The following is a 25482-nucleotide window of genomic DNA, read 5'->3' as shown; positions in this document are numbered from 1 at the left end:
ACACATACGCATACACAGACAAAAACTGTGTTGAGTGTTGCCAAGGGAGGGAGTGCATTTCAGACAGGTAGCTTGTTGCTATATCTGACATAGTTTGTGTGTCGTTTTCACACAGAACCTGGTGCAATTTACGGCGGCAGAAAAGAGCAAATCATTTTGAGGTGAAAGGCATAAACCAATCCTCCACTGTGGTCTGAACAGAGGAACAAAAGAAAAGAAAACAAATAAAGCCAAAAGAGTGAGGAGGCATCACTGCAGGGTGCAGAGTGAAGTTGCGGTGCAGGTTTTTCAGTGTTTTGTTTAGGATAATGAGTTCATATTCACACAAGCTAGATTGAATTTTTGTGTGGGTACATATGCACATTATTTGCACATTTACATGCGTGTGTATGTATGATCTTGGAGGTGTATTTGCTGTATTATTTTACCGTTCGAGAGGTAAGTGGTGCAGACGGGCTGGTGAGGGAGACCATCTCCTGGATGGCCAAGCGGAGTTTGAGTCGGTGCAGAGGGTTGCTGATGCCAATCTCCCGCTGGATTTCTGTGTCTGACAGAGCTGACATGATGGCTCCGCTCTTCACGTTGGCACGACAGGCTGCCACATACCACGCCGGCATACCCACCCACAGCTGGGAAGAGTCGTCAAGACGCTCAACATCACTAGCACCATAAACAGTAATGCAGTAATGGCCTGTCTCATTTTTCATATCTCTGATATAAAGACAGTGAGATAGAAGGAGGTTTTGTGAAAATTTATGGCTGGTAGACATAAAAGTAGATTAGGGTGTACCTCTAGCCAGGAGACAACAGTAGGGCCGTCCCACTGGGCAAATGGCAAGCCTCTTTTCCTGGCGTCTTCCAGAAGCTCGTGTCTATTGAGGGAATTAAAGATGAACAGAGAAAGAGAGCAGGAAGTGAGAATTACTGGAGAAAAAGCTTTGTAAATATATATGACAGGAGTGAGAGAAGAAGCACATGAAGTCAGACAAAGAAAGGAAGCTTTTACTTTTTCTTCATCCTACGGTCCCTCTCAGCCTGTGTGCCCAGTTTTCCCAGAGTCATAGTGTCACCGATGCCCATCTCAAAGTCTGAAATACACCAAAACCATGTTAATTCATACCTCTGTAACTCTCATAGAGTCTCACACAGTGTGGCTCAGTGTGACTGGATGGATTTAGACTGCAGGGGACCTGATACGGCCGGTAGAGGCTGTCCGTCCCTGCCTACACTCTGCTCCATTCGACCCCCCTTCTCCTTCTTCCCGAACAATCGGCCGATAGACGACTTGATGCCTTTCTTCTGCTTGCTGCAAACAGAGCAAGTTGTGTTACGCTACATTTTATACATTTTATTACAAACATAATATATGATCATCAGCCTTGGATAGGCAACTGTTGTTTTTGTGTGAATGATCAAAGGCAAAGATCACTCAAAACTTGTCGGTGGAAAGTTGAAGTGGACTGTGCTGATGCTGATTTATCACACTGAGCTGCTTGTGGTGTGTGTGTGTGTGTGTGTGTGTATTTACCCTCGTCCATCCTCTAGGCTGCCTGTAAACTGGGCGAAATTGGTTTCCAGCCGTAAACTGCGTGGGGATGATGGAGGTGATGTCTCGCACTTGATAGTAGCTTTGTCCACTTCCACTGGAGACTAGGAGAGGAACAAAAGCACCTCAGCGCAGTCACAAAGTCTGACCAAAGCAGCCATAAAGTGTCAGCTGTGTTTGCAAACTTACTGCTACTTTCCTGCGGTGTTTCCTCAGGTCACTTGGCTAACAAACAAAACAACATACAGTTACACACACGCATCTTTTACAATAAAAATACTGCTGTTTGTGTGTGTGTGACAGATGGAGTGTCTGTGCTCTCTGACCAAAGTCATGATGCCTAGATGATGGCTGGTGTTGCGTGAGTGGTGTTTAGGTGTAGAGTGACCACTGGTCGGAGGGGATGAGGACGATGCCAGGGACTGGGCGGTGGCCGAGGTGGGCAGGGCCCGGGGTCGAAGCGTCACATTCAGTCCATCCATGCTGCCGCTGTTCACACGAGACTCAATCTCGTCCGAACGGAGGTCCGCTGACTCTCTTTCCACCTGGATCATCCTGCACGCATGCAAAAGTGCACACATACAGCATTACCTTTGAATACCGACCATCTCATCCATTAATTAAAATTAAAAATAAAAAAAAAATGCATTATTAATCACATATTTCTATTTTAATCAATGAAATTCAGTCAATAAAAAAGTATTTATATGGAGATTTTCTCTGAAAGTAGTATGTTATTATGCATTTATCTTGTTTCTCATTTATTCAGTGAATATATACAATAATCACAACTTATTATGATATTAATTTATCATTTACAGTTGCATAAAAATGCAATCAGGCAAAGATCCCAGCAAATTTTGTATTAAAAAAATACTACATATAGCAAAGATATTATCTTCACTTGCTTCAGTGAAGTCTGGCTCCTCTGCGGCATAATCATCATCTATTTTGCATCTCCTCACCCGAAGCGTATTCTGAGGGGTCACAAGAGGACCTTGTTTACTGTAAACCACAATAAACAGAGTCCTCTTCCCGATAGAGAGAGGCGTCTTATCTATGAGTTATCATCTCTGTGATGCCACTATCAGCTCTGGTGCATCCTGTTTGGCCACAGGCCTTCATCCTTTGCATTAAGAGGGAACAGCAGCACCAGTATTTGCTGTAACATGTTCAAAATGTCCCCAATATTTGTTGTGTTATCTATCTGGATCATGAAACTGTCATGTGTTGTAATCTAATGTGCCTGTGATTTGACACCTTATCTCTTCATTGATAGCATCAAGCTGCTCCTGCAGCATGAGAGCCAGAGTCTGAGCATCTGATTGGCCGCTGGGGGAAAGAAGGGCTGAACTGACGTCGTCATCCAGGTCTGACTCTGCCTCGATGTCGCTGCCAAGGAGATGGCTGACGCTCCCGCGCAGAGATGGGTAGTCCTGCTCAAACACCGCGCACACCTGGACACAAGAAGGCACGAGCTTTGACAAACAGTGTGCAGATACAGTCCGCATGTGAAACACAACAAAACCTTATCAGATTTTGCTCACTAATTAATGTACCTGAATTTTGATTAAATGTTTACATGTAAAAATACAACATGACACTTGCGGAAGTATGTGGCCAGTTATGAGAAGAAATGGATGAACAGGTAACTTACATCAGACAGCATGTCCATGGCAGCACGTGAAAGAGAGACAGAGAGACAGAGAGGTTAGTAGAGAATGGTACGGAAGTTAGACATGGAGATCATCATACATCAGCCAAGCTCTGACACTAATCAGCAAAGCAGACATGAACTTGGATAAAGCGTTGGTGACGAGCTGTATGCGGTTAGAATAATAGTTGACACATGATCTTGCGATCTGCAGGTTGGCCATCCTGCTTCGCATATGTGTATGTGAGGACCTGTGCAGTTGTTTCAACCTGATAAAAACATTAGTAGCACCTTGTTTGGGTCATCTCGTAGCGCTGAGAGTCTGCCCTTCTGCGCTCGCCTGATCACAGTTGTGCTGTAGTGGCCGTCTTGGCCCTCCACCACGGAGAAGCGAAGGTCGCTGGCGCTGCCCAGGTGAGACCTGAGATTATATACACAAAAGAGCTTACCATCAATAGTGAACACATTATAAATCATGTATATGAGAGAGTGTGTGTAGAGAAGATGCTTGTCTGGATGTACCGCGGATGAGTTCCGTCTCCAAAAGCCCCACTGCGGCGTTTCAAATGGTCGATTTCATTTCTCAACTTCTCAATCTCTCCGATCAGCCGTTCCTGAGGGAGAGAGCATTACAGGCAGTGTAGTGTAAGTAAAAGTAGCAACAGGCCTACATATGCTATAATAATAATACTCTCTTTACAAGTGAAAGTCCAAGTGAGAAGTAAAAGTAGTATAAATATTATTTTTAAAATGAGATAGTCATTATGCAAGAGGAGGCTCTGAGTATCGGTGCATTATTGGTTTTTATGCACTGTATTAACTTGTGAGGTAAGATCTAACTCTGAAATTTCTCCACTGAAATGTGGTGGAGAAAAAGTATAAAGTAGCCTATCATAAAAAGGAAATATTCAATTATAAGTATCACAGAAGTGCATGTACTTAGTGACAGTCCTCGACTGATGTGGGCCAAGTTGTAAGTGGGGAGGTAAATAGGTGATTTTTATTTATTTTTTATTATTAAGTTTTACTGACCCTGGTGTGATGGAATTCTTCAAGCTGTTTCTGGCAGTTCTCGAGGTCTTGAATGAGGGAGTTCTAGACAAGAAAATCGTGAAACTGTGTCAAAATAACTCTGGGATTCAAGTACAACATGTGCGACTGTATATTCATTTGTTCTGTGAGGCAATACAAAAAACCAAAATAAAAATATGAGCTGCTGCTTAGATGAATGTGTGTGCACGGCCCTCGCCTTGTCCTCCAGGGCAGCCATGCGCTCTTTCAAATGGAGCTGCAGTCTTTCATTGGACTCAGTGAGCAGACGATCCACAGTGTCTGACAAACGCTTGTTGTGCTCCTCATTCATTTTCTCTCTCTGACGAGCCTGATGAGCGGAGAGAGAGTCAGACAAGGAGGGGAATGACATCATCAAATTTTCTTTTTGACACAGACTCCATTTGGGTGTATTTATGCAGCTAATCAGGCATCTCTGCATGGATTAAAGGATGAAGTGTGCATTTAGCCCAAGATCACCAGCTGCCAGATATAGGTCTTCTTGCCCAACAATGGATCTTGCAGACAGAATGATTTAATTACAGTCATTTACATGATGATGAAAAGGGGTTAAACGCCTTCTCTTAAATGGGAAGCGTGTTGCTTAATGTGCAATCTGCAGTAATTTCATTAAAGTAATTTAACACAGACACACACAAACACAAATCTGTATCCTCAGAGAGCTCCTTTGACTAAATATAGTCATGAAATCACAGGGAGATAGAGAGAAATTAGCCTTGCGTGAATTATTCAGAGTCTAAAGATAGCAGCCAATCAGTCTTATAGAGGGGGGGAGGGCAAAGTGTTGCAGCATGATATGTGGAATTGGTTCAAATTCATGCAACAGTGCACCGGGAAAATGGAGAGCTCGACATATGTGTGTCTGTCCTGTGTGTGTGTCTTTGTGTATGTGCATGCGTGCCAGAGGGAGCGCAGAGCCAGGAGTCGAGGCGTCCAACTAATGTGAAGCATCAGTCCACACACACGCACAAACACACACACACTAACACACAGAGAGTGAGAGGTCAGAAAAACCCTGAAGGGCTGGCACACATGCACATATGCACACACACACACACACGCATACACAAAAACACACCCTTCCAAGCTCTTGGTTCTTCTCCTCCAGTTGTGACTCCAGCTGTCTAAGCCGCTCCTCCACGTTGCCATGGCGCTCCTCAGCCTGCAGGGGGAGACACTTACATGTAAGTACAACTGCCTCTATGTACAAGTTCTGTAACTGTGGTTATGTATGTATCTGCTTTTGTGTTTTGTCTTTAAATGGTTCCTTCTCATTTGCTTTGCTATGTTTTCCACAGCTGCATCTTAACATGTGTGTATGTGGATGCATATTCCTGTAGTTGTGGGGACAAAAATCTGTTCACAGATCACACCGTGGGGACCTGCCTTACTTATGAGGATAAAATTCAAGTCTCCACAATGTAAATATTAAATATTAGGGTGAAGATTTGCTTTAAGGTTAGGTTGAGATAAGGGTTAGGATTAGGCAAGTAATGTTTATTGTTATGGTCGGGTGGAGGTTAAACCTGCAGGCAATGACTGTAAGTCATGTATGTAATGTTCTCAAAAGTGATGTAAAAATGGTTGTGTTTGTGTGTGTGTGTGTTACCTTGGACAGTGCTGCGACTCTCTGTGCCAGTTCAGCTTCCACCTCTGGTAATGTCTCAGCCTTCCTCATGGTCTGTGCCAGTCTCTGCTCTGCCATCTCCAGCATCTCCTGCAGCTGGCGCACCTTCTCCTCACTCTGACATGCACACACACACACACACACACACACACACACATTAGTGTGATCATAAAAGAGGTGTAATCAGTGTAGTGCAGCCAGCGAGCAGCAAGAACACGACACACAGGCACAAATGGAGGATGTTCCTGGTATCCCCCATCTGAACCCAGATTCACCCTGAACTACACATGAACCTTTGACTTGGATGTTCACTCACCCACTGACTGTAATAGTCTTCAGTGACTTACATACGCTGTTCTAAACACAGTCGATTTTCTGATTTTATTCCTGTCTCAGCTTTATTGGGAGTGACATTGGCATGAAGTATTAAAATGATATAAGAGAGACACATAGAGAACAGACTGGACGTATGTCACCTTGCATAAAGACAAATGTGCCAATTTGCTGTCACTTAACAACACATTAGGATTGTAATACACTTGAGGAAGCCTGAGCATAGCAGAATACGACAGTGCATGACAGTGATGTAGCCCTAATGTCTTACACTAATATCTGTTGTTGTTTTTAAAAACTGTAAATAATACTGACAATAACAAGAGACGTGTTCTGCCATATGCGTGCACATCTGGCCTTGCCCCATTTTCAACTTTTTCTGTTGAGTTTTATGGTGGTTGGCATCCATAAATTATTATTACCATCTGATCGACTATCCATTATCCATCTATTAAGGCATCACCAAGGCATGTCTGAAACAATGTAAGACAAAAATGTTTATGAATGAAGCTGCATGTGTGAAGGCTTGAAAACATGGGCAGTGAATAAAAGATTATTCCAGTAACCTACCAAGAAATATGCGTGAAACAGGCTACGTTACCTGCCGGTGCAGTGAGTCCTTGGTGGCCAGTTCATTCTCCAGTTTGTCATTGAGGTCGTGGATGTGTGTGGTCTCCCGCTGAGCAGCCAGGTAGCGTTTCTCTAATGTTGTTATCCTCTCTTCCATGTCCTCTCTCTGTGAGTGCAGACACACAGCAACAACAACAAGAAAAGCATGAGAGAAAAACCTGCAACAATGTGCATGGTGTGCCAGTGTACTTTATATTTATGGACAAATTCCCCAATTTTATGATTTCATGCTACACCCTTGAAATAAGTTTTCTTAAAATCAGGCCAGGGTTTTTTTTCCCATAAGCCTGCTGACAAAGAGACAACCGAAAACTGATGACCTCCTTTGAGGAGCTAATAACACAAAGAGATATGGTGCATGTCTGACCAGTCTTTCTCTGTAGGGGTGAGAATACTCAAGGCGTGTTTTTTTTTTTAATAATGATGAAATTATCTATTAATATAGACATATTAATATATGATGTATAATATATATATATATATATACATTTAAAATATAAGTGTTTTTTTATTCACCAAACTGCACAATGTTGAATTTTTTTGAATTTCATTATTTTTTTTACTTAAAAGAGCTCAAAGTTTTGTTAGCTCCCCTGCTCTCAGCGCTTACTCTCAAAACAAAAGCATATTTTCCATCACCTCTCTCTGTTCCCTCTGCTGTTTGATTGACAGCTCCTCACTGCGGCTCAGTTCTCTGCGTGCATTTGCGAGCTCGGCCTCGAGATCAGCTATACGGCTGTTGAGAGCGGTGGAGTGCTCGCGGCTCTGGACCAGCTCCTTATTGGTCCGATCCAGCAGCTCCTGAAGCTCAGACACCCGGCTGCCATCATCGTGGGCGTCTATAGAGCCGTTGGGCAGTCTCTGTGAGATGGACACCCGGAATGAATGGATATATATATATATATATATATACAGGCATGTGAAAAAATTAGGACATCTTATGAAATCCTGTGTATTTTAAAATATATTTGGACATATGGGTAGTTAATGTCAATTTTAATTAAACTCAGGGATCCAAGTAATATAACTAAACAATAAAAAAATAAGAAAAGCCTTTTTAAAACTTTCTGTAAAATTTAATTAAAAAATAATGCAATTTCTGGTGAGGAATAAATTAGGACACCCCCTATATTATCCCTCTTAAAATGTTGAAAATCCCAAACAGGTGCATCACGTCAGGTGCACATGATTAGTACATCGTTACCCAGCATTTGAATGGAGCCTTGCCCTATTTAAACCTCAGATTTAGTTTGGTGTGGCCCTGACAGTTGAGATGTTGAGGTGAGCGCCATGGTGAGGTCTAAAGAGCTTCCTGATGCCCTCAGAAAGAAGATTGTGGCCGCTTACGAGTCTGGTAAAGGATTTAAAAAGATTTCAAAAGAATTTAACATCAGCCATTCCACCATTCGCAAAATTATTTACAAGTGGAGGACATTCAAAACAACTGCCACCATGCCAAGATCTGGCCGTCCGGGCAAGTTTACCCCCAGAGCAGAACGCAAGATGCTCAAAGAGGTCCTGAAAAATCCTAAAGTGTCATCAAGGGAATTACAGCAGGTTCTGGCAACTGTCGATGTGAAAGTGCATGACTCTACGATCAGAAAGAGACTGCACAAGTGTGACTTGCATGGGAGGTGTGCAAGGAAGAAACCTTTGCTCTCTAAAAAAAACATCAAGGCCAGACTGAAGTTTGCCAGAGAGAACATAGACAAAGACCACGACTTCTGGAATAAGGTTCTTTGGACAGATGAGTCTAAAATTGAATTATTTGGACACCAGAACAGAAGACATGTTTGGCGTAAACCAAATACAGCCTTCCAAGAAAAGAACCTCATACCAACTGTAAAGCATGGAGGGGGCAGTGTCATGGTTTGGGGTTGCTTTGCTGCAGCAGGACCTGGCCAGCTCACCATCATAGAATCTACCATGAATTCTACTGTGTATCAGAGGGTGCTTGAAGAAAATGTGAAACCATCTGTCAAAAAATTAAAGCTGAAGCGTAACTGGATACTGCAACAAGACAATGACCCAAAGCATACCAGCAAATCCACCAAGGACTGGCTAAAAAAGAAGAAGTGGAGAGTCCTGGAATGGCCAAGTCAAAGCCCTGATCTTAATCCCATCGAAATGCTGTGGGGTGACTTGAAACGGGCTGCACATGCAAGACACCCCTCAAACATCTCACAGCTAAAAGAATTCTGCATTGAGGAGTGGGCCAAACTTTCTCCTGATCGATGTCAGAGACTGGTAAAAGGCTGCAAAAAGCGTCTCGTTGAAGTTATATCAGCCAAAGGGGGCAACACTAGCTATTAGGGGGTAGGGTGTCCTAACTTTTTCCTCCATTAAAATACATACTTTATTTTTTTTCTTTTTTTGGATTTGTCAAACAATGTTCATTTTTGTTGTTAAATTGCAATCAAATCACTTTCTTTTTGAAAAATACATATAAACATGACTGGATATTGGTATGTGAACCATTTCTAAATAAAGAGCTGATTATTTAATGGGGTGTCCTAATTTTCTCACATGCCTGTATATATATATATACCCAATGTTTTATAACATTTTATATGCCCAAATGTGTTTGTTCTGAGAAGTGAAGCATGTATACAAATATGAATGGTTTGGGTGGAGAGTACTGAGAGTTGTTGCAGAACTGATAAAGTTGGATGACCTAGATAAAAAAGTATTGAGTCTTATGCATAAGAAGTTGTGTTGTGTGAGGTTAGGCAGCCATGCTGTTGTTGATGTTTGTCTCTCTTCTTTATTCCTCTCAACTCAAAATGCAGTTAATTCCAGGGCCTTAATTAAACAAACCTTTGGGGACACATATACAGACAGGCAACACAGTGGGCAGCCAAGGTTAGCAGGACCCCCCTCCGCTCCCTCATGTTCCAATTTTGCCTGCTCATGAATACCTGACAGAAACATAAACATACCATGAAACACTGGGGGAAATAGGGCCAAATGGTCTGAAGCCGTGTACTAAAACACACCTGGTGTTTTGTGCAGTTGTACATAATTCCACTTCAGCCATGTAAACTCATTAAATTTACTCCTAGGGTCTTTGGAAACAGTATTGTACAGTCCCATCTGACTGACAACGTGTAGCAATCAGATATGACGTGGCTCTAAGGCATGCTTGGTAACCGTTCCTGCTGAAAAGTACATGATAATTGTACGGTGTTGCAATTGTAAATATCCCACAAAGAGTGCTGGTTGCAACATCCGGGGGCAGTGAATGTTAGCAGGGCAGCGGCTGTCATGGATGTATTTCCTGGCAGAGTGTGTATTTTACACTGTTCATACCATAAGACATTTATGCTCCTAATGCTTGTACCCTCAGCAACTCTCTCTTCATCTTTTCACCCTCACTCTCTCTGCAGCCGTGCTTTGATACAGTCTTCTCCTAGTTGTCATTCCATCTTAATGGCAAGTTATTGATTTTTTTTTTTTTAAGTTTAATTATTCCTTTAAATAAAGCTACTGTATACTGACAGTTATTTCTGCCTTCTCTATTCTTAAGCCAAAGAAATAGGAGCCAAAGTAAGTGGATCTTGCACTGCTTCTCCTCGGCTGCCCAGGCCCGCACAGAGGAAGGCGATTTCTATCCAGATACAAACAGGATCTGCTGTTTAATCGCCCAAAGGTTTGCTGTTACTTGTTACCCCCCGTGGATGGACCCAGACACAGTTACATAATGTGTGCTCGTTTCAGGGCCGGTCTCAAACCATGGAGGACATGGTTTGATTAGAGAGAAGGAGTTTTATTTTTGTCAGAATCATAAAAGATAAAGGAGAATTCACACTTGTAGTGCCATTATCCTATATATGTGTGAATGTGTGTGTGTGTGTATGTGTTGCAGGACAGGATAAAGACAGAATAAAAATTCAAAGACAATGATCGCCAGACAAAGGAATACTACAGGCAGAGATAAGATAAAGCACAGTGCAGAAAAACAATCACACAGCCAGGAAGACCTTCCATGTAGGTTTGGATCCATCTGTTCGCTCCACTGAGTCACCGTCCTTCCTTTGTCTCACCATGTTCAACTGAAATGGAGATTAAAAAGAAAAGAAAAAGAGAAAGAACAATGAACAAACTCACACATTTACTATCTTCTCTTTTCTCTCAGTGAATCCAAGAACAAAACTCAGCCTCCCAAAGGGAAGCTTGGCTCTCAGGCTGCCAGCGTGCTTCAGACAACATGCTCTACCATCTTTTACATAACTGCAAATATGAATTTTGCTCAGAATAGAGGAAGGAGGGTCTGCTCCTCTTATAAAACTGTGTGATCAGTGAAATTTAACAAGTTTTGACTTGAGCCACTGGGAGTCAGAGTTTTTACTGAGCCTGTTCTGAATATTTAGCATCACTTTATCTTTAGAATGATTTCTCAAATGACATTTTTAAATAGATGAGCACAGAGGATGAGCTGTGAATGTGTGTGAATGGAGGGCTAAGACGACCGAAGCTCTTACCCAGCGTGACTCTTGAAGCATACAGCAATCGATCACAACATTAAGAGAATCACATAACCACCCCCCAGGAATCACTCCGCTCAGGAATGTCTCAAGGACCACAACAAAAGCCTGCAGACTCCCCAGATCCCAACCTGACTGAGAATCTGCGGGATTCACTGGAATAAGCCCAATCCACCCTCTCACCAGGTGGGGCCTCCAGGCCTCCTCCCTCGATGCAGAGGACCCAAAGGATCCAATATTCCAATGCAGGCACCCACAAATTTCCCTTCCCCTGACAAGTCAGAGCTGTTTCGGCAGGGGGGGGGGGGCATGGGTGGTTTTAATGTTATTGTCAATTTGTGTTGTGTATTAGATCAGACCGGAGGCTTCAACAGACCACTTGGGGCACAAGCACACACACACACACACACACACACAATCGTGTTTCCATCACTTTTGGAGACATCATGTAGACTTACATTCATCTCCTGGAGGCTTAACCACCACCTGACCATAACATTACTTGCCTGATCCTAACCCTAACCTCAGCCTAACCTTAAAGGAAGTCTTCACCCTAATATTTAATGATTTAGGTTATGGGGACTTGCAATTTTTGTCCCCACAGCTACAGAAATACGCGTCCACACACACAGTCACATTCGCACTCCTCACCTCTTGTGTAGTTGCTGCTAGCTGTCCCTCCAGTGTGGCCACCCTCTCCAGAGCCACTCGAAGCCTCTCACGTACCTGACAATCATATCATGTCAAGACAAATTAATATAATTTGATAACAAAATTTAAAAAAGTGAAAGTACTGTTCATTTGAAGCTTTATTGAAATTAAAGTCTGTGATAGGCTGAAATGTGACCCCACTTAGACACTGTTTTCTGTAAGATGTTAGATGAAGCAAGTTGGAAACCACTAGTTTAACCTTTAACATTGTGCTGTATTTGTTATATTATCCATTGTGTAAAATCGTCATCATAAAAGTAACTGTTTACTGTTGTATATATACTTTTTTTATATTGCCTTCGATATATATTTTAAATATGCCACTTTTTATTTTGCTGTTTTTAACATTTTGTTTAGCTTGTTGTGTGCATTGCTGGTGCTGCACTACAATTTGCCAGCCTGGGATCAATAAAATCTATCTATCTATCTATCTATCTATCTATCAAAGCTTTCAAATAAATGTGGTGGAGCGGAAAGTACTGTATTTCTCTCTGAAACACAGTGAAGGAGAAGTACAGTATAAAAAGTAGTATAAAATGGAGATACTCTTGTAGAGTACAGGTACCTCAAAATTTTGCTGAAGTACAGTAACTGAATAAATGTCCTTAGTTACTGACTTTCCCCTATGGTATTTCAAACTACAAAATGTCATATAGTGGCTGAGGAGCTTTTTTAATTTTTTTATTTAGCTCAACTGAACAAAAAAGCAGTTTTATTAATTCTAATTTCCCAGTTCTACTGCATTCATTTTATGCCTTAATTTTTTAGGTGTTTTCAAAAATTTACTTTGAAGTGCAGACATTCATTTACAGCTTAATGATGAGAAAACAACAGAATTAATTATTAAGGTATGACAGTAACTTGAGTGACAAAGTGTGTTGTATGTCTGGACTGATGGAAATAGCATGCCGGGAAGCAACTGTTACCCCTGCTTTTATTTGTTTGAACACACCACATCCTTCTATGTATTGTATCCGCGTTTGTGTGTGTCCACCTTTTCATCCAGAGCCTTGTGGTGTTCAAACAACGACTTCAGGGCTTTGAGGACCTCCACCTCGCTGGAGACTCCAGATGGTGGGGGAGCCTGTCTCTTCACCACTGTCATCCTCAGACTGCGTTCGTGACGAGACACCAGACACTCCAGGTGCTCCAACAGCAGCTACAGCACACAAACACACACACACACACACACACACACACACACACACACACACGACCAAAGAGAATACCAATTTGAAACTTTGCACTGTTTGCTTTCATCAACAGCCATCACCACGCACTTGCACTTACCCCCCACAACCCCCCCACCCCCACCCAACACACACACATACACACACACACACACACATACCCTGGTGTTGTTCCTTTCAGCTTTCAGCTCCGATATTTCCTCCTCTTTCTCCAGCAGCTGCTCCCTGCATATGTTCAGCTCTTTCGTCAGGGTGGCAAACTCCTACACAACACAACAGCAGCAGAGGTTAGTGCTGTACCAAGGATAAACATAATTGGCTTTGTTTATGTGAAACAGCTGAAAACTCAGAGCGCAAGCACACGTGGGAGCAGCTGACCAGCTTTTGCAGTTTTGGTGGCACACAGTCACACTCCTAGTGCAGAGCAGCACAGGTTGAGCGCATTGCCAGTACCTGCACGAGGACTACTTTATCAGCAGATGAAGTTAGGGCAGACTTAAATAATGGTCAGTTCAGGCTATCTTCTCCTCAAAGAAAACTTGTTGTCCTCAGCTTTCTGTGTACTTGCGATAAGAGGTGGTCTGAGTGGGAGGAAATGGCCGAAGTGACCGTGTGCTATCTGATCTGCATAATAACAGCCTTGGCTGTGCCACTCTGCCCACCGCAGCGCTCGCCTCTGGGTACTTGGGAGCTATGAAATTATTGCAGCAAGTGCAAAAAGAAGTGGACTTGTATCTAATGGTGTTGTGTCTAATTGAAAAGAAGGGTCAAAATCAAGAAGGAATAAGAGAATAGAAAAGAACAGAATTTTGACTCTTGCTGTTGCTGAGACACGACCACACTGACCACACTGTGATTAAATGCAAGACAAAAATAATCCAAATCCATTAGTGTGAGACAAGAAGAAAAAAACAGTGTACCTCAGCTGTTGACTTCCCATTAGTCAACAAATGAAGCTGCAGCCAGTGCAGGAAGATTTTTCTTTTGCATGCTTCGATCTGTCATTTATCTCACATCGTCATGTCATTCACTTCTCCCAGTCATCCTTACTTATAATTTCCTTCTGTTATTATCTGCTGCTATCAGCTGTTCTCATCAGCGGGTGACATCTATCCAACAGCACAGCGACAAAGCTACACCTGCTGTCTTTTTAAGCACAATTATCTGCCTTTAGTACGTTCATGCTGCTGTTCATGCACTCCCCTCCACCTCCCCACCATAGCCCAGTCTTTGCAAATTCACCAGCTTCGTTTCATCAGACTCTCAGTGTCAGCAGAGTCATCAACCATCACCAGCACCAGTGTCTGGACTCCATGGGAGGGGTTTACCTCGCTGCTGCTCAGAACAGACGCCCCTTGATTACTCCCCGTGGAGTCTGGGCACCAAAGACTATCTGACAAGACTTAATTATCGCACATCATCTGATGTGATAAACAATTATCATAACTTAATTCGCTTGTCTCTCCTGGTCAAAACGTGGCTTCCTTCACATCTGCAGAACTGAAAATGGGTGGAAAAGAATGTCTAAACATGTCTTTTGGTAAGAGACAACATTATGGACTGTTGTTTTCACAGTCCTGTGATACCTTTCAATATATTGTCCAAAAAGCAGATACAATTGAGTGAAAACAGTGTCATTTTACTCTGACAATCAAACACATCCATAAAACCAAAGGGCTTTTCATTACTTAATTGAAGATAGATTATTGATCATTCAAAATGAATTCTTAGCTCTGTGAGAAGTGCATTTCATTCCGGAGCCTCTTGATTTATTGAATCGTCCTTCACTCTCCTCAACACTGACAGATGGCTATGCGCTTCACCGAAGCTTTTAAGCATTTGCGGTGCTCCAGATGTCCTTTATAGCCACATTTGAAAAACTCTCTGACCGATGAGCAACTTGAAGTTGTGCCACAATGGTTTCTGGTCGGTTGGGATCCACTCAGTCTGTCAGAAATCACACAATTGAAGCAATTTTCAGTCTAGCATTCAGTCACTTTGTACAAACAGGTAGTACAGCATAGAGCACAGATGCAATTCTGAGATACTGTTGGCATCTTTGTCAAAATGAGAGCATACATTCTAACTACTGAAGGTTTCCACACCTGTCAGTTGAAACACACTACTTAAAAGAATAGTTGGACATTTTAGGAACATGCTTATTGACTTTCTTGTCAAAGAACCAACTACTGGCTGCATGTAGCTTAATGTTTAGCGTACAGACATGAGAGTGGTATCAACCTTTTCATCTAAATCTTCCTCTGATCTGTTGAGTGTGCAGGGTGTTACTGCGTGTGGTTTAATCACAGCCCATTCTGTTCAAGATGGGAGCATCACCTTTTCACAGCTCTGCGAGCAGCCATATTTGATGGACATTTTATGCTATTCTCAAGCAGTAAAGAAGATGGCTCCATTAACTTTAATAGTGTGGGAGAAAGATGTGATGGAACCACAGCACCATTCTGGTATGTGTTTGGTTTTAACGGTATATAAACTTTAATGACATTTTACTTTGATGTAATTTTTCATTTTGGGATGAAGTAGTCTTCAAAATAACAGGAGTCAAAAGTCTTTGACATAGTTGCTAGCAAAAATGAAGTGACATAACTTCTTCATCATCATCATCTCTCTGACTAACATACCTGACTGAATATCTGATGCCTATTAACATGATACTTTAACCATCAAGGGAACTTTTAAAACATTTCTATAGAGTTTCACAAATCCTCACAAGCTTATCAGTTTTGCTGAAATTGAAAAGCTTCACCTGCTCTGCTCCGGGATTATAAATTCTCCCCATTCTGTCCTGCTCAGATAAATTATAGCAATGTAAACTGATCCTCTCACAGCTCTCTTCAGATCAGTGGAAGAAAAGTGGTGAAAAAAGAAGTGTTTTTTGTCCTTCTTGTACATCCAGTATTCCGTCGTTTGTCTTGCTGTTATCTAAGTATTCGTATATCAGAGGGCATTTCCCAGTCTCCCAGGCCTTTACTTAAACCACTTGCTGATACGATTTTCTGCTATTCTTTCTGCCATTGATTAGATTTACACAAGATGAGAAGTAGTTGTTCCAGTGTACAACAAAGAATGAACCAGCGACTCACACAATTTCTGCTAAGAGTTGATTTTTAATATTTTCTGTGGTTTGGTCACACTGGAGCAGAGACGGCAGTTTGTTAAATGTGTGTGTGTGTGTGTGTGTTCGTGTGTGTGTGTGAGAGGGGGAGAATCTCTTTGTGTGTGCATGTTGTTTTAATGTCTCTTGGTGCTTTGTTGGCATTTCCTGTAAGCTTGGATTTAGTCCAAACCAATACCCAGAGGCTCATGCTCTCTCTGCTTGTCTCGAGCACACACACACACACACACACACACACACACACACACACACACACACACACACGCATACACACAGCTTTAAAGTCCTGGTTCTCTCTGCAGCCATGACACTGCACTTTTGGCTTCATATTTCTCACTGATGACCTAGACTACTAACCTACACTAGGCAAGACTAAGAAATACTTCCTTTAAGTTGAACACACAGGAACGTTCTACTTCGTGGATCAGCGGTTAGGGTGTCGGACCCGTAACCGGTGGATCGCTGGTTCGATTCCCCGTCCCGGTGTCCATGGCTGAGGTACCCTTGAGCAAGGTACCTAACCCCCACTGCTCCCCGGGCGCTGCACGCGGTCGCCCACTGCCCCGGGTTTGCTGTGTGTGTGCACGTCACTTGGGTGGGTTAAATGCAGAGCACAAATTTCGTTGGAGTGAGTTCCCTCCAATGACAAAATATGTCACTTTAATCTTTAACTTTAAATGCTATAGCACAGCATGATGTGCAGATACTGCCACACACTTCTAGTGGGTGATAAGTGATGACTAAGAGGTGACTCTCAGTTATGCACAACCGTATTCTGACATAATTCTAAGACTTTTGGAAATATATCCAGACTAGTGATACGTGGAACACAATTATATCCACAAGCAGCGCTGTTATTCCGCGGATCAGGAGTGTGATGCGTCTGTCCATAAAGAGAGACACTGTGTGCATGCTTATGAGGCACAGCAGCTTAACTTCATTGATCATTTAAATCTCCCAACATGGAGATGAGTCAGGATCGAAAGTTAATTAATGTTGTGTGTTCTTCTGCACATCTGAAAGGTCACACAGACACAGCCCAGATGCATACAGTGGAATTGTTTGGAGAAAAGCAGCTGTCTTTCAGATAAATCCTGAGCTCTATCAGATATGTCTAAAAATATTTGTAGGAAGCTAAACGTTTAATTCTGTTTCCTCTGTCCTGTCAAGTTTATAACAACGGCTATCAGTTTTGCTGCTTAAATAAGGCACAGTATTTGCATGACATTACTATGTGCATGGAAACGTTTAAAATTACTGTAAGCAGCCTCCACCCACTTAAGTAAATCTTTGAAAAAAAATCATTTTTATACTACACAAGTTACAACCCTAGGCTGATTTCTTGCTAAATTAATTATATTAATTATATATTTCAATGGGTCTGTGCTCTTCAGAAAGCACTACTATCTACTATGCTGATGTAACTGGCACTGAGTTGATGATAATCTAAATTATAGATAAACAAACACATACATATACACATGGACATGCACAAAGTAAGAGAAAGTGATTTTGATTCCTGTACATCACACTGCAAGCAGAAAACAAGTAAGGTGAGAGCAGGGTAGCGATGGGAGAGAGGAGAGAGAGAGGGAAGCAGTGCAAAGAAAGTGGGGAAAATGGGTCAGCGTGTTCATTTTACTTTCTCTTATTCCACAGAGGCCCACCAATAGACAGGAGCTCAGCCAAAATCCACCAACAGATGTTAGAGCTCACTGTCTCTTTCAGTCGTGGCAAAAAGGCTCAACAGGCCACCTCTCATGCTCTCTACCTCATCTCCTCATCCCTTCATCCTTTCATCCCTCTGCCTTTTAGAAGCCCTCTGCATCTCCCCACAAACCGCCTCAAAATGCCAACAAAAAGCATGTAAGAAGCATGCACTGACAAATAACTAAGAATAGATAAAGGTATGAATACATAACCTTTGTTAGAAGTATTATATAACAGAACAGACACATTATATAAAATATACAAACACATCACTGTCTAGACAAAAAACTTTTCTGTTTAATTTCTCATGAGTGTCGGTCTATTGCCTTCCCTCTGGCAGCTTCTGCTGTGCACTATACAATCCTAAACCCCCAAAACCCTGCGAAATAGACCAGGATGTTTATTCAACTCCACACAACAGTTAGATACAGACGCGACATGTGTCAGGGACTATATCATATAGAGCGGAGAGAGGGTTCTGGGCATCTGTCTCCAACCTCAGTGTGAGATAGCAAGTGGTTACCAAACACTGCTGAGCCAAGACATTGTGAAGGGATTTCTCCCCTTCGCTTCCTTAAGCAGTTTGGGATTAAAGGATGAAAAAAAAAAAAAAAAATGCTGCATATGTGTGTGTGTGGAGAGAGAGAAGGAGAGCGACTGAAGTGTGGTTGGATAAAAAAAAGTCTCTCAAGTGCACATGCAATAATGATAATAATAATAATTTTAAAAAAATGGTTTATAGTGATGTGCTTATCTCTCTGTACGTTTGTATATATGTGTATTTGCAATGTGCTCAGAGGTCAACATTGTCAAGAGTTAACTTGCACATACCTGAACTTTGTCTGAAAACTCCCTCTCATTCAGAACTAAAGAACATGAACTATTTAGTCTATAATCAAATGTTTGGACATCCACAGCATCACTGTGAGCTAAAAGTAGTGCTGTACATTTTTCATTTCCTTCCAAGCAGCACCGACATACAGCTTGGCATATATTCTGCATTTAATATAGGCATAATACAAGCAGTCAAATACAATATGAGAAATGAATATCAATACTATACTGAGCATAATTCTAGAATACTTTCACAATTTCTTTTTTGCTATACTGCAATAAAAGCAAACCGACTGTGAGTATTTTAAGCTCACTTTCGCTCATTAGCTCACTGCTAACAGTATTCAGACACTTCTTAAAGTTCCGCTGTAACATGCAGTAGTCATTTTAAATTCCTCTACATGTCTCCTACTGAGGCTGCCTCAGCATTTCATATCCCCTCTCAAAGTGAAAGTTGCTGGTCATCAGCACTGATCCCAGGATAGCTCTGGATACCCACTTTCAGTACTTTATAAATGGAATGACATTACAGATGACTTCAAAGTCTCCTCTCGCTGGATCAATTTAAAACTTTGGATCTTTTTTAGGGATATTTGTAATTGTTTTGGATGCTGTTTGCATGTGCATGTGCATGTGCGTGACTTGCTGTGTTTTGCTGTGTGTCGTGTCTGTCTTCTTATTTCTGCTGTGGCATCCTGACTATAATCATTTATAGATGAATCCAACATAATCCCTCTCCAAATCAAAGTGTTAAACCTGTGATCACCGTCTCTTTTTTAAGCCTTCTCAGATATGGACTTACAATAGAAAAGTGAAGGAACAGACAAAAAGTACAACCTTCTTAATTACAGTGTACAGTGTAACGTGTACATTTAATAATGTAACTTCTGGTGTCCATCCCAAGGTTTGTTCTTGCAGCACAGAGGCTCTAAAGGCGAAAAGACAAAGAAACAAGGACACACAAAGAGATTCAATGAATCACATAAGATGTCAGAGACAAATCTTGGGAGTGCCTTGGCACTTTCATGCTAACAAAAAAGCAGTTGATCTCATATCTCTCATCTTGTATTTTTCCCGTTTTTCCGTGTAAGCTCACAGAATGCATATGGGAATGTAAGTTGTACTGCACTACTACTACTACTACTACTACTACTACTACTTTTGTCTTTAATAAGAAGTCTCCACCTCTTACCACACCATTGCTTTCACAACTGCTCACTCCGCCTGCGCTCACAGTCTCAGCACAGTGGAACAAGTTCTGTTCTCTGCAGGCTGCTGAAGGTCATTTGGGGAAAAAGAGAAAAGCACTAACAAAAGCAGATTTTAAAAAGGCAAAGAAGAGGTTACAGGGCTGCATAATACCACACTCGATTGACAAACAACTCCAGGAATGGCTAGAAGTTTACAGATACAGTAGCATACCTTTAAAGGATTATTAAACTGAACAGCAAACAGCCTCTAATTCCATGGCTACTTCTGCTATGTGTGGGCAGTTTACAAGATTAACAACGCGGGAGGTTTAAGCCAAAACAAATATAAATCGATGAGAGTGGGGACAGCGGGGCATCAAGCATCAGCTGGTGGGAGGAGAGCAAAAGAGGAAAATATGTGACTAAGCAAGAAAGGAAAGAGATGGAAACTGTAAACACGACTATGAACTCATTCACACATTGTATGATTCACAGGGCAGGGTTGTGATATGTGATATCATTTATGCTAATCTGAGTACACATCACAAGCACTCAGAGTGTGTTTGTATCTGTGAAAACAGGAACACACTCTGAACAACGTGAAATTCCGGTGCACTTAAAGGCCAGTGACTAAAATTACTCAATCTGTTTTGCTTTTTCCAATTTTCATCTTCTGTCATTCAGCAATAATGACAGAGAAAAAAACTGTTCTAAATAATACTGAGTGATCACCTTCACCCAAGTATCTCGCTGTCACTGTATCGTAAACAGAACCAGAAACCAAGGTAGGAAGTGTTTATTTGAGAGATTCTGCAGGAGTGATGTGGCACAAATTACACAATGCAAATGCAAGAGGGAAATCGCCGAAAAGATCAAGCTTCACCAATACGCCAACAGAAATAATGATTTGGTGTGGAGAGGCAGCGAAGAAGGCGGTTCCTCATCACAGATCGTATATAATCACTGAGCTCATTTCACTTGTGTGCACTGAAAGACACTAAATTAACTCTGATGTAAATTGTGGTAATTCACTTAGGAGCGCCACAGTGAAGATGAATGCAGCGCCGGGGACTGAAGAATGAGCGAGTCTCCAGGGAGACTCAGATATCAGCTCTGCAGCTCTTCACCACCACAGAGCGAGTGAGGTGGCAAACAGCACAGAGATGGACTCCACCTTCCTGACAAATCATAGTCAACACACACACAAGCACAAGAACTGGGACACAGTCCACCATCAGCACAACACCTTGCCCAGGCGTCTTAGGGTGTTGGCCCTAAGAAAGCAGTGAGTAATCTGTTGCCATGACGCCACCCTGCGCACTTGGACTGTCACCATGGCAACGGCTCGTTAGGAAAGCAATGTGTTTGAGCAGAATGCAAACTTTGCATGAACATTTCATCAGCTGAGCGCAGATGCACATTCCACGCGGGCGCACAAACATGCACAGAGCCCGCTGACAGATATTCCCTGCGCGTGGTGGTGTGACAGCTCTTGAGACGTGGGGAGTGAAGCAGCTGACTGCAGCACTTGACAGATCTCCACCCTGACTGGTGCTCTGGAGGAACAACTCTCACCAAAAACTTTTCTCCAAAGCTTCCCTTTGGAACGCAGAACATAGATAGCAAATGTTTTAAAAATTGTTGTTATCCTTCATGGCAGAGACAGATGTGGTAAAATTAGGCTTCTGGATAAGTGAGTCACGAGCAAATCAGCCTAAGTGAAGCACATGAGGGATAATGCCAAGACTGACTGAAGCCGTGCCAGCTCTGGCCTCACTCTTGGAACGCTAATAACACAACGGTAAATGCGCTCGGCATAAATACAACTCAGTGAATCCCTCTCCGCACACCTTGGAAAAATTTTGATTTCTACGTGAAATCCGAAACATAAGTGAATCTAGAAGAGTTCCAACCACTTTTGGAGGATTAAAAAGGGGACCTAGCAAAAACCTCTGTGAACCTGCATATCAAAAGTAACTTTACCCTGATTATAGGCCTTAAAGTTGATTGACACAGCAAACATATTTTTACAACTGACACATCAAATAGGTCTCTCTCTCTCTCTCTGCTTTTCAAAGGATGCTTTTCTTGTGCTTCATGAACAAAAGGTACCAAAGCATGGCAAGTTTTACTACTTTCTCTCCTTGTCTGTGCCCACTGAAGGCCTGAGCCCAGAATAGCATCCATTCATGCATTCCAGTTTTCATCATTAAAGCAAAACAAAACCTGCAATAGAAAGATGCACAAAGAAAGAGAGGAAGGAAGAGAGGGAAATACTTCCTCTGTTTGGATGAAAGGAGAAACACAAAGAGTTTTTGTTGTGCATCAGTAGAGTCTGCCTCTCCCCCACACACTGTAATAAATGTAAAATGAACTGAAGGCTCACAGCAGAAAACTAGGGAGATTTCCTCATCAGTGGCATGACCGATGTTTATCTCCTTGATTTTCGTGGACAAATTAGAGGTTGAAAACATGCAACTAGCCACATCAACCAGCAAAAAGCCTTAGTGGAGGAGGTGTGCCCACATTTCTAAACCGATTTGCAATTTGCATCACTGCGCGCATTAATCATTCTCTGCCGTTCAACTGAGGCATGGTGCTGAAAGGAGGGAGGACGAGGAGGAGGAGGAGAGGAAGAGGTGGTGAGGAGGTCATATCTCAGTCCTGAAAAAGAGCTATCAGCACTGAAATCAATAGGGACATATGGGGACCACAGAGAGAGAGAGAGAGAGAGAGGGACAGAGAGAGAGAGGGAGAGAGAGAGAGAGAGAGAGGGAGAGAGAGAGAGAGAGGGAGAGAGAGAGCTATTTCAGCTGGAGACAATCCTTCACTGATAATATGCACAAACTGTACAGGAGCTGGGTCCCTACCTGGTACATGTAGGTGTTAAAGTGGGTCCCATTCTGAAGGTGGATCTTCACTGTTGGGTTCATGGTGAAGGTTAAACATCTCAAACAGAACCCCCATAAAAAAGAGAGAGAAACAGGCAAAGGGAGTAGGAGGAGGTTTAGGAGGAGGAGGAGGAGGAGGAGAGATAGGTAGAGGGGGTAAGGTAGAAAAGAGGGATAGCTCCCGTGAGTCGTTGCCGACAATGAGAGCAGCAGGGCTAGAAGAGATTCCTGTGCTGCTCCCCCTGCCCTCCGCCTGGGACAACAACACTCCGCTAGTCAGCCTGCTCTAACTGCAGCCGGGACAAAGACAGCGGGGACAAGGGGCAGGGAGAGAGAGAGAGAAAAGAGAGGCAGGGAGATGGATACACAGGGACAGGCAAAAAAAAAAAGAAAAACTAGAGCAGGGGTTGGTGAGGTAAACATGGATGATTTTGATCAGAGAAAAAGACAGAATGAGACAGAAATGCTGAGGATGGATATAGGAGGAGGAAGAGGAGGAGGAGGAGGAGCAGCAGCTCGCACTGATCAGCTGATGGAGGAAGGAAGAGGCAGGGTTTAGATGAAGACTGCTAGGGGCTCAGGCCACCTGTTCTCTATTGCTCGTGCGCACAGGTGCAGGCACACACACACACACACACACACACACACACACACACAGGGAGTTTTTAAGTAACATTTGGAACTAATGCCAAGAATTAGCATGAAATTAAACGCTCTATTTCCTCCTTATAAAAACTACAGTCCCTGCACACTCAACACAAATTCAAGAGACCCATTTTCCTCCAGCGTGACATTGTCCGTACTGATTCTTTCTATTTATAAATGGCAGCCCATTTCAGCCCTCCTCTCTCGGTCAGATTTCACAGCGACTGAAACACCTTCAAGTGGTTTTATACAGTAAATAATATCAAGTATATTTTATCATCATATAGGATCTAATGTTAATAAATGTGTACTGCTCACCATTATGAAATGATCACAGTACTAAGACTATGTCATTAGTTCCATTAGACAAGTTATTTCAATTATCCCTGAATTGATATGTTATGTTTCCATCTGACAACCAGTTTAATTAAACTTTCTATGAGAACAGGTAGGCCTACTGTACGGCTGAGCAAATACATGAGTCTGAAATAAAGTTTTATTTGACTGTAATCCAGCTAATTTTTTAAATTAATGTGAGGAGAAACAGTGAATTTAAATTTATAACCTCATAAGAATTTTTTAAATCATTATTATTATTATTGAGATTAATTATTTAATATCCGTGGTTCAAGTATCATATATATATTCATGCCCTGTATAGGGAGTTTGTGGTTTATCAACATTTTTGCATCAAGCGTCAATTGAAAAAAGTTCCTTATTGAGTGTAGTTAATATTTTGTGACACCCATTTCACATTTTCATCTGTTCAAATGTTTTCAAAATCAAAATAAAGTGAAATTTTGCTTGATATTTTTGATTTTTGTCACATTATGAACAAAACTCTAACTGGAACACAGACTGTAAATGGCACACATACTCTCAATATTACTTACACTGTATGGACAAAAGTATTGGGACAACTGACCATTACACCAACAGGGACTTTAATGACATCACATTCTAAATACATGGACAGCTTTGCAGCTGTAACAGCTTCCACTCTTCTGGGAAGGCTTTCGACAAGATTTTGAAGTGTTTCTGTGGGAAATTTTGCCCATTCAGGCATTTGTGAAGTCAGGCACTGATGTTGGACGAAAAGACCTTACTCACAATCTCCATTCCAGTTCATCCCAAATGTATTTGAGGACAGGGCTCTGTGTGAGCCAGTCAAGTTCTTCCACACCAAACTCATCCAACCATGTCTTTATAGACTTTGCTTTGTGCACTGGGACTGGAATAGAGAAGGGCCTTCCCCAAACTGTTGCCACAAAGCTTTGCTTGCATTTGTTTGCTGGAAATTTGTAGTCCTTTTCTTAAGCTTACTTGGCTGATAAAGTTGGCTCAGACTCCAGATACACCTCAGTCAGACGTGTTACAGCAGAGTGTCTCTGTGATTAAGTTATGGGCACTGTCTAAGTAGGTACAACTGATTTGTTGATTAATTGCATTCTACATATCTCCCATCTTTGTTTATTCATTAATTCCCATCCTTGCTGCTTGTCCTGTGCTTCATCACTGGCTGGGCTTTCCCACTCGCTGATCACGCTCTATGTTCAGACAGTAGAAAACATATTAAAGTGCTCATTCAACATTATAACCATTATGGCTGGCAGTGAATACAATTAGAAAATGAACCGAAAATGGTTCCTGTCTTCAGGTCTACATGCTTGCACCTGGTTGTCAAGGAAACAAGGTTCACAGGAGAGAGAGAAGAGAAAGGGAAATAGAGATGAAAGGGGGAGACAGACCCCCAAAGCTCCCACACATTAAAACATCCTTTAGTGATTGTAGTTATTTCCACCACTAACTGGCTGCAGCTCACTGCTGGCT

General features: G+C 42.1%; 1 protein-coding gene across 7 annotated transcripts in view; it reads right to left on the bottom strand.

Annotated features, from left to right (window-relative positions):
- The window catches only part of ppfia4 (PTPRF interacting protein alpha 4), a 56971-nt gene that overhangs the window by 6584 nt on the left and 24905 nt on the right, over positions 1-25482 (bottom strand). For 4 of the 7 annotated variants that reach the window (XM_046384196.1, XM_046384199.1, XM_046384197.1 and 1 more), the window contains exons 3-22: positions 13408-13509; positions 13051-13215; positions 11997-12071; positions 10842-10913; positions 7501-7722; positions 6833-6967; positions 5881-6015; positions 5350-5433; positions 4450-4581; positions 4233-4295; positions 3723-3814; positions 3492-3621; positions 2807-3003; positions 1873-2101; positions 1736-1771; positions 1529-1650; positions 1191-1306; positions 1007-1088; positions 791-872; positions 429-629 (exon numbers count right to left, since the gene is read on the bottom strand). In XM_046384196.1, coding sequence (XP_046240152.1) covers positions 429-629; positions 791-872; positions 1007-1088; positions 1191-1306; positions 1529-1650; positions 1736-1771; positions 1873-2101; positions 2807-3003; positions 3492-3621; positions 3723-3814; positions 4233-4295; positions 4450-4581; positions 5350-5433; positions 5881-6015; positions 6833-6967; positions 7501-7722; positions 10842-10913; positions 11997-12071; positions 13051-13215; positions 13408-13509 — 2472 coding nt within the window. The remainder of the gene's footprint in view (positions 1-428; positions 630-790; positions 873-1006; positions 1089-1190; positions 1307-1528; positions 1651-1735; positions 1772-1872; positions 2102-2806; positions 3004-3491; positions 3622-3722; positions 3815-4232; positions 4296-4449; positions 4582-5349; positions 5434-5880; positions 6016-6832; positions 6968-7500; positions 7723-10841; positions 10914-11996; positions 12072-13050; positions 13216-13407; positions 13510-25482) is intronic. The other 3 variants (XM_046384198.1, XM_046384201.1, XM_046384203.1) reach the window with 1 other exon arrangement.

The sequence above is a fragment of the Scatophagus argus genome, chromosome 3 (assembly GCF_020382885.2).
Source record: "Scatophagus argus isolate fScaArg1 chromosome 3, fScaArg1.pri, whole genome shotgun sequence".
Taxonomy (NCBI): domain Eukaryota; kingdom Metazoa; phylum Chordata; class Actinopteri; family Scatophagidae; genus Scatophagus; species Scatophagus argus.
This window is presented reverse-complemented; position numbering and strand designations above follow the sequence as displayed.